Genomic DNA, 17,378 nt, shown 5'->3' on the forward strand with positions numbered 1-17,378 from the left:
GCATGTCTACATGTGCATACATTTGCTGTGCAGTAAACTGCTTTAATCATAAGTAAATTTGCTACCTGAAAATGCAAGTAACAAATTTACTTTCAATTAGTTACAGCACAGTAGCACTCATGTAGACGCCTGACCAGGAACAAATGTGCTACCGGTAAGCCGGGCAGCAGAGGGTGGGAGATTACTCCCTGCTGCCAGGGTGGGCTCTGCCACTGGAGCCTGGGACTTGGAGCCAACCCCCTGTTCCAAGATCACGATTAGGGTGCGGGGGCTGGGAATCCCCGCTCAGCCAGGGGCTCACTGCTAGCTGCCCCACTGGAAGATTGGGGTAGGAGCCTGGGACCTGCCCCTCCCCTACAACTCTTTCCAAGTCTCCTGCCCCCAGTCGGAGAGCTGGGGCCAGAAGGTTCCTGCTGCCAGGGCACGGGGACATTGTCTTCTGCCCAGGCTCTGGGGGTGGAGCCCACCCCAGCAGCAGGGAGCAATGTCCCAGCCGCTGCCAGGAGACTGGCCCTGTGCTCCCTGCCAGCCCCTGGGCTAGCACCCAGGGGGAGCCTAGAGCTCCCTCTGGCTGCAGCAGGAGGCCAGTGCAGTGCTGGAGGGGGTGGGAACAGATTGCTGCCATGAGCCGCAAATCTGCTCACGAGTCCCTGCATGTATAGATGCCTGCCTGGGTGCATTTACTCATGAGAAGTTTACTTGTGAGTAAACTTCTCCCAGATCAAATGCATGTGTAGACACACCTCTAGAGATGTGACAATTCAGGCTGCCACCACTCCTCTGCTATCAAATTTCCATATTCTTTGGGTTCTGTTTTTCTTGCATATAATGTACAGCCCAATTTTCATCAGCTGGTTTTGGAGAAAAGGGTATAGGTTATATGGGAGAAAATACAGTATTACAAGTTTTACTTCTGAAAAAAAAAAAAAAGAAAGAAATCTTTCAATTAATTTCAATATTATCACTGTAAGTTTAATGAATGGCTTGCAGTACAGAACTTATATTGAAAATTACCAGTAGGTGGTTCTCCTTCAAATATATCACGAACAAGATTATTGAAACTGTGTGTTACATTTACAAGACATTCATCTGTGGTATTTATGCCAATCAAAGAGTCCTCCTCATAATCATCTTCTCTTCTTAAAACTCCACCAACTGCCCAAGTAAATGCAAATACATAGAGTTTTCCTAACAGAGATGGCAGTTTGTCAGGATATTTTTCCAGGAACCATTTCTTATCTTCCCTATAATAAATTAAAAAGAAATAGAGTTCAGTAGTTTAGCAAGCTATTACCATTAATCTCAAATGTTTCATTGCCATTAACTAACATATGTCTTAAACTTAAGGTATGCTCCCTCTAGATGTATAAACATATGGACTCGTGGGGTGACATTTTCAAAAGACATGCATACCTACTAACAGCCAAATGGGGTGCAAAATATTGCATAGCTATTGAATACCAGAGAATAAATAAGTTTGTAGAACAGCTGCCAAGATTTTTCAACAAGTAGGAAATGTTAAGAATGTGACTTTTCTTCTTCTGATACATTGTAAGGTGCTGTTCTAATGTAAGTCAGAGAAAAATAAATTATTTACCACAGTAACTGGAGTTCTGCACGGTTTGTTGTCCATATGTATATGTCACTATGAGTACACGTGTTCCAGGCACTCAAGCTTGAAGACATTTTTGTCCTCAGCATATGCATATGCACCCTCTTCTTCCCTGTACTTTGTGCTGAAGTCATACCAATTGGTGCATACCTCCCACACTTCAGTTTTTCTAAAAGCATCTCCCATCTCAAGGAGCTTTCTGTAATCTATTTGACTACAATTTTACAGATATCTGCTTGCCTGTATGCATATTCCACAGTGCATCACTCCAAAGAAGCTCAATTTATACAAAGGCTTAGTCAGTTGGTCCCAAGCCTGTAGCGGTGCATGGGATTCTTCCATCCTAGGTGCTGGACTTTGCACTTGTCTTTGTTGAACCTCATGAGATTTCTTTTGACCCAATCCTCCAATTTGTTTAGGTCACTCTGAATCCTAGCCATGCCCTCCAATGTATGTACAATTTCCCCCAGCTTGGTGTCATCCATGAACTTGTTTAGGGTGCTGCAGGATGGTGGCAGCAGCAGTGGAGAGGAGCCACAGGGCAGCCCAGGTGCAGGCTCTGGGCAGCAATAGCCAGAAGGGCCCTGGGGCACACCGGCCACCAGGTCCTGCTTTTTCTTGGCACCCAGCACTGGCTTCTGTTGCTCACTGTGGGCAGGGCTGCCTATTTCTGTCTCTCCCTCTTCTTACCTCCCCCGCTGAACCCTCCTGCACCTACAGCACATCCCTGTAGCTTATGCCAGTTCATAGCTGGAAGGAGGGCCCAGTGGGCACCAGCATCAGCTGTGGATACAACCAGCAGGTTCTTGTTGGGGATCACAGCATCTGCCCAAGTCCGCAAGTAATGCTATTGCATTCCAAGGCAGTCTGCCCAATCCCCAGTGGAAGCCTGCTGGCTGTATCCACAGCTGATACCAGCAAGTGCCCGGCTCTGCTTCTGGTGCACAGGACAGGAGCTATCATAAGCTATGGAGCCACCCACCTGGCACAACGTAGCAGCTGGAGCCACCAGCTCCCCAGAGGCCAGATCCCATGACTTTGAGGCCACTGACCCCAAATGACAGATGCAATCAGTTGGTGGGCTAGATCCAGCCCACGGGCCATATTTTGCCCACCCCTGTGTTAGGCATTATCCTACGCCTTCTCCAGCTCTGCTTTTGAAACTGGCCAATAGCAGCCAAGAGTAAGATACACGAGTCAAGGAGAAAGAATAAGCTAACTTCTGAGTTCTGGCCTAGACCCTTGTTCCTAATAGGGCAGAAACTTTCCCACTATTTGCCACTCATTTTATCTAATGACAATGTTCAGTGGCTCAGTTTCAAAAGGCATGCTGAAGAGAGGACTGGATAATGCCTGATCTGTGTTGTGATGATTCAAGCAATGTACTAGGAAGTCAGAGGGATACAGATTAAAACCTTATTTCCATGAGGAGAGACTTTAAAACCTGGGTCTCCTTTTTCCTGGGTAAGTACCCTAAGCAGGATGCAGAAAGGGTAATAGAATTCCATACAATATCTGCCACAGAAAGGTCTTAGTAACCATTTTCCTCTACCACCAGGGCTAAGAATGCTTCTCAAAAGTCATGTGGTGACTTGTCCACAAAGACAACTAATTTCTTTATACCATAGTGTTCATCACGGGGGCACAGAAGGGAATTGGTGAGGATTTATTCACCAAGGCGCCCCCAGGGGTTACAAGAAACAATGGCCACAAGCTAGCAGAGAGCAGATTTAGACTGGACATTAGGAAGAACTTCTTCACAGTTCGAGTGGCCAAGGTCTGGAACGGGCTCCCAAGGGAGGTGGTGCTCTCCCCTACCCTGGGGGTCTTCAAGAGGAGGTTAGATGAGTATCTAGCTGGGGTCATTTAGACCCCGCACTCTTTCCTGCTTATGCAGGGGGTCGGACTTGATGATCTATTGAGGTCCCTTCCGACCCTAACATCTATGAATCTATGAATCTATAGAGCATGGGCATCAAAAATAAGCTCTGCAGGTCATATCCAGCCCACAGAGCCCCCTTATTTGGTCCCCAGTGCTGCCTCTGTATCTCATAGTTGACCCACAAGCAAGGAGTGGGATGCACATTGCAGGCGGTGCCTGCTCTGGGAAGTGTGCTCCACATAGTACCCTGGCAGGCATCACATGCTGTCTGTATCCTGGGCAGGCTGGAATGGGTGCCACATCCAGTGCAGTCATGGACTGATGGGGGAGGTTCTACACGTTATGTGCATCTCAGGCTGGCCGGAGTATGCACCACATGTAGTGTGCATCCCAGACTAGCTGGAACAGGTGCTGCATATAGTGTGGATCCCAGAGTGGGTGCCATGCACACTGGATCTGACGTGCAGGGGGCAGTGAGGAATCTGTGAGCCCAAACTAGACTGTGGAACCTCTCTGTACCACTCATCTGGCCCACTTGGTACCAGTGAGGTTGGTGCTGGGTAAAATTAAAAGAATTTTGCACTCTTAGGAGACAACTGATAATATTCTTTCATAGATTTCACAGATTTTTAGGGTCAGAAGGGACCTCAGTAGATCATCAAGTCCGACCCTCTACCCTGGGCAGGAAAGAGCACTGAGGTCAGACAACCCCAGCCAGGTGTTTGTCCAGTCTCTTCTTAAAGATCTCCAAAGTAGGGGAGAGCACCACCTCACTTCAGTGGCGACACATAGGAGGTGCATGGGGGTGCACGTGCACCCCCTGAGAACACCGGTGCACCCCGATTGGCTGTGCTTGCCACCTAGGTGACAGGCAGGAGGGGGGGCAGGCAGAAGCTCCTCCCCCCCCGCAAGTGCCGGCCTGGGTGTGGAGTGTTGTTGTGCTCCCAGAAGCAGCTGCAGCCACTTCCAGAAGTGGCCACAGTGTTCGGCGGTAGCGATTGGCCATCTTGTGATTGGCTGCAGGAGACCCCCGCTGGTCAGTGGGATTGGCTGCCTGGTTGCTGAATGGTTGCTGGGCAGGGGGCCTGTGCTCCCCCTGACTAAGGCAGCACCAGTTGCCCATGCCTCACTTGGAAGTTTATTCCAGATTTTGGTAACCCTTACCATAAAGAACTTCTTCCTAATGTCTAGTCTAAATTTGCCCTGTCAGTTTGTGGTGTTGTTCCTAGTTACTCCAAGAGGCACCCTAGAAAACAAAGCATCTCCTATTCCTTACTGCCCCCCACCACCTGACAAACTTGTAGACGGCCACTAGATCACCTCTCAGCCTTCTCTTATGGAGGCTGAAGAGATGCAGGTCCTTCAATCTCTCCTCGTAGGACCTTACCTGCAGGCCCCTAACCATAAGTGGCACTCCTCTTGACCCTCTCAAGGTTATCCACATCCCTCTTGAAGTGCAGAGCCCAAAACTGGATGCAGTACTCCAGCTGCAGCTTTACCAATGCCACGTAGAGGGGGAGTATCACCTCCTTAGACCTGTTTGTAATGCACCTGTTAATGCATGATAAAGTGTGTGTGGTGGGGCCAAGGGAACTGCCAAGCCACAGGGACCTGGTGGCAACGGCAAAGCTCCATGCCACAGAGCTCACCAGTGGCATCGCAACATGCTGAGCCGCAGGAGCATGGCAGCAGCAGGATCACCGCACTGCGAGCACTGCCAGCGACCCTGCAGCATGTGGAGCCACGGGAATGGGGTGGCAAGGGCGAGACTGCCATGCCGCAAACCCCGTCAGTGGCAACCCAGTCTGCCGAGAACCCTAAGCATGGCAGCAGCAGAGGGTTTGCTGTGCCACGAAACTTACAACAATGCTGCAGCATTCCACATCGCAGGCAACAGGAGCCTGGAGACGGGTCGAAGAAAAAAGCCGGTGCTGGCATGGACACGCTTTGTAAGCGCATGCGGGCACCAATTCACCAGCAGGGTCAGCAGGGAGAGATAAAAACTCCACACTCCGAGCCAACAGCGGGACTGGAAGTCCCTGGCAGCCAAGGGAAGGCTGCAGTGGGAGCGGAGATCACCAGAGAGATGGCTGGTGGCAGCCTCCCAGTGAGGAGCTTCTCTCACAAACTGACTCAGAGGAGTCAGCATACTTACTTGAGGAAGAGATCTGGAAGTCCGGCTGTGGAGAGGGCAGAGAGGACAGAGGGAGATCTACAAGTTAAGACAAGAATGACGACTGGTAATACTGCATCTGTGCAACATCAGAGTAACAATGGGTTGGTGCTACGTGGGGTGTAGGGGAGGTGGAGCCCCAATATCCTCTTGCTAACAAGTCACCCTAGGATGACACCACTGAGCAGGGAGTAACAACGATCCTCAAGATTAAAATTCCATCAAAGACATGGCAGATGAGAAGCATCAGTGGTCTAGGTAACTGGTGCCAGAGGCAAACTGTCGGCCCACAGGACCGTTGTTAGCGCCAGGCGGCGGGAAAAGCCTAAGTGGGGAGCTCAGAATAGGCATGGCAAATTGCAGTGCGATTAGCTCTATTGATCACTTTTGTCACATTGTCTATTCATGTTCATCTTGGAGCCAGCTCTGACTCCAAGATCTCACTTTGCTGCTGTGCTGCTTAAAAAGTTGTCTCCCAATCTATAAGCGTGTTGGTGATTCCTCCTCCCCAGGTGCAGTAGCTTGCACTTATTCTTGTTAAACTGTATCCTGTTTTGTTCTCCCCACTTTTCCAGCCTGTCCAAATACACCTGAATCCTTCCCCTATCCTCTGGTATGTTTACTTTGCCTCATAATTTGGTATCATCTGCAAACTTGGACAGCGTGCTCTCTATGCCCTCGTCCAAGTCACTTATGAAGATATTGAACAGCACTGGTCCAAAGACCGAACCTTGGGGGACCCCACTGCCCACATCTTTCCAGGTTGATACTGACCTGCCCACTCTCTGGGTGCATTCCATTACCCAATTCACCACCCACCTGACTGGGTAATTATCTAAGTCACAGCCTCTTAGTTATTTTATGAGAATGGGATGTGACACTGTATCAAAGGCTTTTTAAAAATCCAAATATACGACATACACCTCGACTCCTGCATCTAAGCAGTTTGTGACCTGGTTGTAAAAAGAAACAAGGTTTGTCAGGGAGGATCTACTTGCTATGAATCCATACTGGTTTCCCTTCAGCATTATTTTTACTCCTTCCTCCCTTTTTTGAAAATAGGGACCATGCTGGCCCTTTTCCAGTCCACTGGGACTTGTCCTAAGTGCCATTAGTACTCAAACAGTCTTGCCAGTGGTTCTGCTATGACAATGGATAATTCTTTCAGAACCCTTGGGTGAAGATCATCTGGGCCTGCTGACCTGAACACATCAAGCCCCTCCAAGCGTCCCTTCACTGGGTCGGTGCTAACTGTTGGTGGGCTAGTGTCTCTGTTGTGCCTGTCTATGGTCAGATTTGGATATGATCAAATTCTTTGTCCATGCTCAGGAATACTGATGCAAAAACCTCATTGAAGAGCTCAGCCTTGTCCCTCCTATCCATCACTAATTATCCCAGTGTGTCCAGTAGGGGTCCTATGTTACCATGCACCGTTTTTTGCAACACATACCTGAAAAAGGACTGTTTGTTGTTTTTAACTTTAGTTCTCAGCCTGAGAGTCATTGTTGCCTTGGCCTTTCTAACTGACTCCCTGCAAGTGTGAGCCAAGTAGGTATATTCGTCCTTGGTGGCAACTCCCTGCTTTCACAGTCTGTATGCCTCCTTTTTCATCTTTAGGCTTTCCTCGATTTCCCTATTCAGACAAGAGGGTTTCATGGCTCCTTTGACCCATTTTATGCACAATGGGATTGTCCCCTTCTGTGCCCAAAGGACCATTTCCTTGAGGAACGACAACCCTTCCTGGACTCCCATCTCCCCTAGGCTCTTGTGCTTCAGCGCCTCACTTACTAACCTCCTGAGCTCATTTAAGTTAGTCTTTCTGAAGTCTAGCACTTCTATTTATCTTTGCCACATTATGATGGTGTCACAGCGGGGTCCTCCAGGAGGGCCGTGATCTCCTTAAGGCCCCTTCCTCTGGGGGATGTCTGGGTAGTTAAGGTCACCCATGACAACCATATCCCTTGAGCGAACTGGCTAAGAGAGCTGCTTTGAGAATTCCAGGCCTAGCTCATCCTCCTGGTGTGGTGGCCTGTAATAGACTCCCACTACCAAGTCCCTTTCACCCCAACCCCCTTGTACTCTGACTCACGGTGCCTCAATTTGCCCCTCTTCTGATCCCATCTGGATCACTGAAGATGTGTATTGCTCCTTAACATAGAGAGCAACACCTTCCACCCTGCTCTTTCCCACCCTGTCAAGTCTATACAGCCTATAGCCCTCAATGCCTACTGGCCAATTGTGGGTAGGGTCCCACCAGGTTTCAGTTAAAACAGCCAGGTCAAGGTCTTTGTTTGCAAGCAGGAGTATGAGTTCTTGCCTGTTACCCATGCTCCTAGCATTAGTATAGAGACACTTAAGCCCCCCCCCGCCCTCCCTCCCCCTGTGGGTGCCATTGATATCCCCCGTCCTGATGTCTATCAGGCCTCGCAGTAATTATGTGGACTTTTCCAGTGCATGGTTTGTGGTTCATTGTTCCTAGGTTCTCTCCATCTTCTGCATCCCCTTCCCCCGATGATCCTAGTTTAAAGCCCTTTGACCTCCCTCTCTCTCTTTGCAAATATATTTAAAAACTAAGAAAAAACTGAATGCACAGAAGTGGCTGCAAGGCCAAAACTAATCTTCAAGAATGGCAAGTTTTGTCTTGAGCCAAAGGTGGTTGAGACTAGCCAAGGAACAGGAGGGATGCCGCTGCTGTTTTTACCATCAGTGTGTTGTTTAAGGAGACCCAGCATATTTACATGATGTACAGTTACTGTTAATCCAAAAGTCTTTGAGCTTGAGAGCAGGACGCACATGTGAACCCAGAATGGAATGTGCATATGAACAAGTATTTCAAGTAATGGTAATAATTCCAAGGAAGGGTAATTTGTGTTGGTGATTATGGAATAATATATTGTTGGCTAAATCATTATGCAGAAAGAATGAACAAAAGACCAAATTTATTATAGCTGAGACACAAAGTTCAGGTCATTTTTTTCTTAAATTAAACAGCTGTGAATCCTCAGATTTCATCTAACTTGTTGGATTACACATCTGGCAAACACCCATTAGTATTCTGCACAAATTTTTGGGTTTATGAAGTTGGGCCAGCATAGGGCACTATAATAGGATTTGATTATTTTTTTTTGCCAGCATGTAATGATCCAATCTGCAGTAAAATATTATTTACCAGTGGGTTTCTTCTTTCTCAGAGTATATAATAGTTAATTTTTAATTCAACTGAACTTAATATGCCTCACCTTTTCTTTTCTAGGGTGGCCTTTGTAATCAGTGCTTTGGATTCCATTGTTTGTGGCAGTTTTGAAGTACCTACAAGACCATCCTTGCTTTCCACACCTAGAAAGAGAAAAATTATTTGTCATATGTGCAAAGCAAGTTCATGTAAACTAAAAGGAAACTTAGTAATACAAATGTTAAATATTCAAGAAGAATGTCAAACAACTGATTTGAAAATGTTAGAACAACAAAAGAATCATGTCCAAGAAGATTTTATAGCCTCAAAATCTTTTGAGACTTCATCATAATGTGTCTAGAAAATAATTCAGATGATTAAGTTTAGTGACAGGTCATTTCTGTTTTCCTTGACAAAGAAATAGATTTTTCTATCCTTATTAAAGTAAATGTAAAGCATATAGAATAAGTGCCTGTGCGGCAGGTCAGTAGGGAGCACTCATGCGCTGAGATACCTGCCTTGCTGCACCCCACCAAAAAACAGGCATCAGATGCCTCCCCAGGGGCACCAACCTCTGGCCAACCCTCTTCCTGGATCACACCTGCAAGCCTGGGGTACTGCTGCCACCATCCAGACTTAGGTCTTTGTCTGGGTCCTGTGCTGCCCGGGATACATAGGCCCTATAGACTTTAGGATCTTGGAGTGCTTCTATTAGCCTGAAGCATAGAAAGTAGCCTCCCTTAGTCAGCCAAGCAAAAGGGAGCAAAAAGGCATGTCCAAACCCTCTCAAGCATGTACTACAAGACAGGCTAATGGATAGCGTTATTGGGTAGAGAGGGCAGGCTTGGGGATAGGTACAAATCAGAGAAGTATCAAAAGAAAATCCCAGCACAAACAGAAACGTCTTGGTAACCTTTTGACAGATGACTAAAACACTAGATTCTAAATTCCCTGCTACATTTCATGTAAGTTACTCACAATTCCAGCCAGGGGCTGATTGAGCCTGCTCTAGAGGCTGCATGGCTAGCTGGCTGTGTCCCCAAAACATGTCTCCCCTCCTTCCAGGAAGAAGAGACCTTATATAGTCCTGTCATCATGACCTCATTACTAAGTTCCTACCACAAACCAGTATCCTTAGACCACGGCTGATGCTGGTTGGTCAGTTTGAAAAATATCACCAATCTCAGGTGAGGGTTTAGGCTTACACAGGATACAGGGGAGAGTGAGTTCCCCCCTGCCTCAGGAATGCCTCCAGCCCAGGTCACAGCTCAGTGGTATATAAAACAGATGTGGGGAGGGGCTGCCTGCTTATAGAAGTGAGGCAGATTGGGGGGGGCTGATTTCTCCACAGCCTCCATCTTGAATATATAGTCCCTTATATGAAGGTGGAATGAACTTTGGGTTACCTTGTGTAGAGACATGTTTGCAAGGCCAGATTCCAAGCTTTTGTTGATGTAAACAAGAAAGCATTGACTTAAGTGTTTGGCTATAGTCACTCAAACAAAGCAAATGAAACCCATTACCATAAGGAAAAGCACTCATTGTCAAGAGTCAGAATGTAACTGATAATATCTGAGGGCATCCCAGTTAAACAGTTGCTAAGTATTTATCAGAAATTCTTTACTTAGCTGGGCAGGTAGTCTTTATGATCAATCTTTTTCATTAACATATACACAATGAAGTTATAGATAGATGCAGGTCATTAATAATTGTATATATATATGTATGTATGTATGTATGTATATTATATAAGTATTATAAGTATATTATATATATATACACAATTACTTATAATACTTATATGATTGTAAACCCGGGGGAAGTGAGGAATCATGGACTGGAGCTGTTGAAAGAACCAAACAAGAGCTGTTGAAAGAACCAACACCCATCCTCCCAGTTATGATTGTATTTTTGCATTTCCATTGCCCGATTTGAATGCTAGTTAAATTTGTGATTAGTTTACCAATAGTGATTATCTTGAGAGGAGCCAGGTGTGCTCTCTCTATTTCAGGGTTCCATTCAACAAAGTAAGCTCCCTTTGTCTCAGTTCAGGGATAGAGCTCTTTCCTTCCTTCTGTACCTATAACTTTGAATCTACCTATAACTTCTAGACTAGGAGTAAGTCCTGAAGAATTACAGGAAAACGCCTTATCAACTGTTCACGTAAGCAGCATATAGTTTCTAACAGTATGTGTGCAATTGAACCATCAAAAGGCAAACAACACTAACTTTCTCACCTTATTCCAAATGACCCTGGTGTGGGCCTGGCAGCCAATTCACAATAGTATGTAAGCACAACACCCTGAAAGATACAACTTTCCAAGAACAAAATTGACCAGAGTATTGGTATTCAACATTAACTAAGGAAGTTGAGTGTAATTCCAAATAGTCTTAGTTAACTTCCACAACCATTCAAGGAGTATTTCACACTAAATAACTGAAGAAAGTTTGCACACGCACTTACTGTTTCATCATTGGAAAATGGACACCAGCCAGGATGCAGTTTGTGCTCTAAGGGCCAATTCTATTCCACCTATTGAGAATCTAAAGTAGACTCTATTCCACCCCTTTCAAGTCCATGAAAATCCATTAAATGCATTTACTTTTGAAATGCACTGTCATCTTATCCTTAAGATGAAATCAAAGGGCAGCAAGGAACAGGAAGACCCATTGGTGGCCAATGTAGTCATACAGGCAGAACAAACAGCTGTCTAAAGAAGCAAATTGTGGGGGGTGGCAAAAATGGTGGTCTGGGCAGCCAGGCAGCCTGCCGGCACTCTGAGCAGGTAGGTGGCACACACGCTCAGCCAGGAGTAGCCACTGTCTGGATCATCTGGGCCCAGAAAGCCTGACTTTGTTCCCTTAGGCCAATTTTCTCTTTCCCCTCCCCCCTTCTCCAAGTCCCAGACTTTCCCTGATCCCTGGCCTCCCACCCCCATCTCCAATGACTCCAGGCACACTTTGGCTGTTGCCCAGAGATGGCAAATCAAACTGAGGAGCAGAGCCACATGTCCCCGATGTGGTCCTGGCCATGTGGGCAGGAGCAGGATGCAGAGGGCAACTAAAGCAGGCAGTCTGGGCTTTGGCTGCCTCATGCTCTCTGGGTTCATCTACATGTGCAATTAATGCACCTGAATTGTTTGTCCTGAAAATTTAGGTGCATTAAATTGTGCCCAGGTGTGCATCTATGGGTTTGGAGCAAACTAAGCCTGACAGGAGCAGCTTAGTCCAGGACACCTCCTGCCCTGCTCTGCCTCCCTACAGCAGCCAGGGGGAGCTCCATGCTCCCCTGGGTGCCAACTCTGGAATGGCAGGAGCACTGGGGGTAGCGCTAGGCTGGCAGGGGGCATGGGGGTCAGTCCTGAGCTCTGGGGGCAGGGGAGGAGCTGACCCTAGCTGTGGAGAAGTTCCGAGTGGCACAGAGTTCAGGTCTGGGAAGGCAGGGCAGTGACAGCCTGGTGTTCTGGGCTGGCAGTAGGGAGCTATGTCTTCTGCTCCATGCCCTTGTGCTGCTCCAGGTATCTTGGAGTATTACAGCAAGGAAAAGAAGTGCTGAGTTGGGGGAGTGGGTTGCAGCCAGCCAGTGCAAAGGGAGGGAGGAGTTTTCCTGGCTTTCCTCACTTGATCCTTGGAGCTGGGCAGCTACAGCTACTAGGGGGCTGCCTCTGCCCAGAAGTTTCTTTCCCCTCTGTCCTCCTGGGGGGTGAGGGGTCCTTGCCAGGGGGTGCAGCTTGTCCTGCAGCTGGAGGAGGAGAGAGGGAAGGTGGGGAAGGCAAGAGGATCCTGGGGGAGGTACAGCTAGTGAAGGCCATCGAGGCTTCTGAGAGGCTGGGGCAGGGGATGCATCCCCATGCAAAAGAGTTGTCTTGGGGAGGGTGCAGGCTGGGGGGGATGCACCCCATGCAGTACAGCTGCTTGGGGGGGTGGTGCACACTTATGCAATGGAGCCACCTAGGGGCAGGGGAGCACAAGGCTAGGGAGTGCACTCTGCTTTCCCCCATAGCTGGAAGCATCATGACCCATGTGCACTATAGGTGCCAGCCACTGCAATGTCACTGACCACAAACCTGGTCAGCAAGAACTAAGACTATGACTACAATTCAGTGCAGCCCTACTTCTAATCTGAGGAGAAGGGGAACTTCTACCTAGTGGCACAGCAATGGAGCAGTGAGCTGCAGCTGCCTGCCCCCTCTGTGGACATTTGGAAGAAGTTTGAGCTGCTGCCCAGGTCACTGCTGTTGCCCAGCTGCTGTGCTATCTTCCTGTCCACTGCTAACTGCCTGGAGATGGTGACGGAGCTCCTGGGTGGCAACATCTGTGACCCCGATGACAAAGCCTTCCCCAAGTCCATCATCATCCAGGATTGCATGTGGAGCAGCTTCTTGGCAATCCTAGATGATGACGGACTTGGTGAAGGGCTTGTTATCAGGGTTGGAGATAAAGATCTGGTTCACCACATGGCTGTCCAGCAGCTCCATCACCATCTCCAGGTAGTTGGTGGTGGATGGGAATGGGGCATGGCAGCTGGGTGACAGTGGGGGTGTGGGCAGCAGCATGACCTTCTTCCAGATATCCTCAGAGGGGATGGGCAGCTGCAGCTCACTGTCCTGTTGTTGCACCGCCAGGTAGAAGTTCTCTTCCTCCTCCAAGTGGAAGTAGGGCTGCATCCAGTTGTAGTCATAGTTCTTGCTGGTCAGGCTTGCAGTCAGTAGCATTTCAGGAGCTGGCACCTGTGGGTACATGGTTAGGATGCCTCTAGCTGTGGGGGAAAATGGGATGTGCACCCCCAGCATACCTCCCCCCCCACCAGCCTGCATCCTCCTCCCTAGCAGCTCCACTGCATAGGGATGCATCCTGCCCAGAGTGGCTCTATTGAATAGGGTGCATCCCCCCAGCCTGCACTCCCCCAAGGTGACTCTGCTGTATGGGGATGCACACTCCGCCCAAGCCTCTTAGGATCCTTGATTGCTTCCACTAGCCATGCCTCCCCTGTGATCCTCTTTCCTTTCTCGCCTCCCCTCACTCCTCTTCCAGCTGTGGGACAAGCTGCACCCCCTGGCAGAGACCCTTCACCTCCTGTGGATGTAGAGGGGGAGGAAACAGCTGGGCAGAGATGGAGACAGCCCTCTGGCAGCTGTGCCTGCCCAACAACTGAGGACTGAGCAAGGAAAGCTAGGCAAAAAACTTTGCCCTCCCATTGCACTGGCCACCTGCAACCCGTTCCCTTCTTAACACCCCCCTTCCCCTCCCCTGATGCTCCAAGGCACCTAGAGCAGCATAAGGGTCAAGCCCCCAGTGGCATGGAGCAGGAGGTGTGGCTCCCTGATGCCAGCCCAGGACACTGAGCTGTCACTGCCCTGCCCTGCTTACCCAACCCTGAGCTCTGCGTCACTCAGAACTCCCCCCAGAACCAGGGTCAGCTCCTCCTTTACCCCCAAGAGCTTGGGGCTAACCTGAACAGCATTTGAGGCCCCTTGCTTCTTGGGCTGACTAGGAGCGATTTGCTCTGGGTTCAACATCTATACGTGCATTCAGGCACATTAACATAAACCGCCATTGGCTAGTACCTGTATCTGTCAGTACTAACAAACAGCACTTTACATTCATCTACTGCCCATTAACTGCTGTGCATGTGTAGACAGTGATGCGTCACTGCGCATTAGATTAGTCTAATTTGCAGTAAAGTGCTCATGTAGACGTGCCCTCTGTGTACATCTGTGACCCGCTTTTCTTTAAGGCTCTGAGGTGGGGTAGACCAGTGGGAGTGGAGGCCTGCATTTCCCAGGCAGGCAGCTTCCTGCAGTGGCCAGAGGCATGGCAGACAGTTGGGCCTTCTCTTTTGCCTCTGTCACGGGGTGGGGTCCTGGAGTACGGCTGTGATCTTCCCAAGGCGCCCTTACCGTGCCAAGTGGGCCCAATGAGCACCCTCGATCCTCGCCCACCACGTCTTTGATGACAAAATATATAATTGGGAGGCTGCCTTTCACACCCTCTTGGTCACAGTTAGCTGTACACTCTGACCCTGTGCCTTCCCAGACCCCTGGTAGGTCCTGCTCCACGATAGATGGTAGCACAGTTGTTTCAGGGCACCCTAGCCTTATGGGCTATGTGGGCCTCCAACCACCCCTTTACCACGCCCCAAGCCTCGCAGATGGAATTGATGTTGTTTGGTCACAGCCCTGTTATAATGTGCCCTGTTGTCCTCTCTGGGCCCTGCGTGACCCTGGTCTCACCCTGTGCCCTCTCTGGCACTTGTCAATGCTGCCCCTTTCTCTGGGGCTTCTCCAAAATGCTGCCCCCTTCTCTGGGGCTCACTATACCTGCACTGGGACTTCTTGCCAATGCCCCCTCTCTGGGGCTTCTTACTGCCCCCCTCTCTGGGGCTCAACACATCCGCACTGGGGCTTCTCATCAACGTCCCCTCTCTGGGGATTCTCAACTGCCCCCCTCTCTGGGGCTGGGGTTAATGCACCCCGAATGCTGCGCCCTTGCTGATGCTGGGGTCCCCACACTGCTGTGGGTCCCCTACGAGGCCTCCTCCAACCCCAAATAGCCTCACCCAAACCACCGGTATTAAACAGTAAACAAAACAGGAGCCCCTCGGCTATAACATAAACAGAAGCCACCCGGCTATAACAACATTACTCAAAACACCCCATGGATGCTCCATCCTTTATCCAGCCCTGGGGCTGTACCTGCAGTCAGGCCTCTCCTCTCACCTTTGCTCAGGGGGAGCTCCTTCCCCCCTGGCTGCTGGTAGAGAACTGCCAACCTGGCCTCAGCCCCCGGGTTTTATATGGGAGCCAGGCCCTGCCCCTTCTGGTCAGCTGACCTCCTCTGGCTGCCCTGGCAACCAGCAGCTAGGCTTGTCACTCACTGCTAGGGCTCTTTCCCTAGCAGTTTTTTTCCTTCTTAGGAGCAGGGCACCCAAGTGCTCTGCGACAGCCTCCTTGTGTCCCGAAGCCCCATCCTTTTGTGCCTCATGCAGGATGGGGGGAAGGGAGCTGCACTGCTCACAGGCTCCTGTGCCCACATGGGGATCAAGAGTTTGTCTCTGCAAGGTGTTTCCCTGTGCATGAGAGGGCAGCACTGGGGCAGGAGTTGCATGCACCCATCCTGCCTGTGGGAGGGAGGGCAAAAAAATTTTGTTTGCCTAGGGTGCAAAAATCCTTGGGCAGGCCCTAGACCTACTCACCTTTCATATTAATAGTTTTTCAGGGACTCAAGTAAGGTTGAATAGGACAGAACTTAGGTGTTCAAGTCCACTTATAAGCTTAGTAGGTGGAATAGAACCTGGAGTATAAGGTTGGTCAGGAGTTTGGTGCTTGTTCCTCACAGGTCAGTACATTTTTCTCTCAAGGGGACACAGTGATTTTCTATACACTCTAGAATAAAGTAATGACTTGTGGGAACAAGCACCAAATTCCTGATCTCAGCTGTATCTCCATCTACTGGAGCACTGTCTATAAAGTGGTAAAGAAAAGCCAACAGAAAAACAGGTAGTACCACTACCCCAGATTTGACAGTCAAGAACTCTTGAAACAAATGTGAAAAATATTAAGCAGCCATTGTATATTCAGGGGAAAAAAAAGCAAATTGAACGAAGCATCAATTCATCCTTCAATGAAAGCTCTGAGTCAAATCACAGCTCTAAAACTATTATGAACCAAACTTGAAGCGATGACCTCAAAAATCCAGCTATAAAATCAAATAAACCAAGCACAGAGAACCTAAAGATAAATACTTAATGAAACCTAAGGTTCGGGGAATACATAGAAAAGAAAGCTCATGGCCTGGTAATTAAGGAAATCATTGAAAATCTAGGAAACAAACAAAAATAATTCATAAGAAGGAGGTGATAGTTACCTGATGCTGGTATAGAGAAGCAGTTAAATAACTTCCCTTCCCCAGAAGAACAAGGGATCAGAGAAAGAACTGTGTCTTAAAGCAAAGGGCTCATTGCATAGGATATGTCTACATGGCACAATGCAGTACTGTATGGATACCTCACATAGCTCTAAAATAGCGAGACAGACTGATCACACTTACACTGTAGGAAGCATTACTATGGGTTAGGGTGTTGTTACATGTTACCTGTACCACAAGTCAAGAACTCTTAAGATGGGAGCATCTTCAAGTTAAGGCAGGAAAAGACAAACTAAGTGAGCTCTGAGCTTCTGAGAGAGAATCCTTTTTGCAGGGAGGAGTATTATTTCTAGCTTGTGTTACAGTAAAGTTAGACTGCTCCACAGGGCCAACAGGACTTTGGAATAGTCCTCCAGAATCTCAGGATGTACTCTTCCCAGCCCCCCAGCATCATACCCCCCACCCCCCTCTACATGGACAATCTATCCTTTGGAGAATTACCATCCTGGACTGACAGCCAAAGAAGTTGAAGGAGTCCCATAGAAGGTAAGAATTCCCTCCCCTTCCCCTCTGTGTTAAGAGGCACAATCCTTCCCTTCCCCTCTTCCTCTGCTCCCATTCTGGGCTTACCCCCCATCTCCCCTGGATCTCTTCCCCAGTTTCTAGATCCCTG

The 17,378-nt window shown here is 48.7% G+C and overlaps 1 protein-coding gene across 1 annotated transcript in view; it reads right to left on the minus strand.

The window, feature by feature from the left end:
- Positions 1-17,378, minus strand: part of DNAH14 (dynein axonemal heavy chain 14) — a 277,358-nt gene that overhangs the window by 154,552 nt on the left and 105,428 nt on the right. The window contains exons 26-28 of the mRNA XM_019483009.2: positions 8,907-9,003; positions 5,650-5,706; positions 1,015-1,244 (exon numbers count right to left, since the gene is read on the minus strand). Of these exons, the coding sequence (XP_019338554.2) occupies positions 1,015-1,244; positions 5,650-5,706; positions 8,907-9,003 (384 nt within the window). The remainder of the gene's footprint in view (positions 1-1,014; positions 1,245-5,649; positions 5,707-8,906; positions 9,004-17,378) is intronic.

This window comes from Alligator mississippiensis, chromosome 1, assembly GCF_030867095.1.
Source record: "Alligator mississippiensis isolate rAllMis1 chromosome 1, rAllMis1, whole genome shotgun sequence".
Taxonomy (NCBI): domain Eukaryota; kingdom Metazoa; phylum Chordata; order Crocodylia; family Alligatoridae; genus Alligator; species Alligator mississippiensis.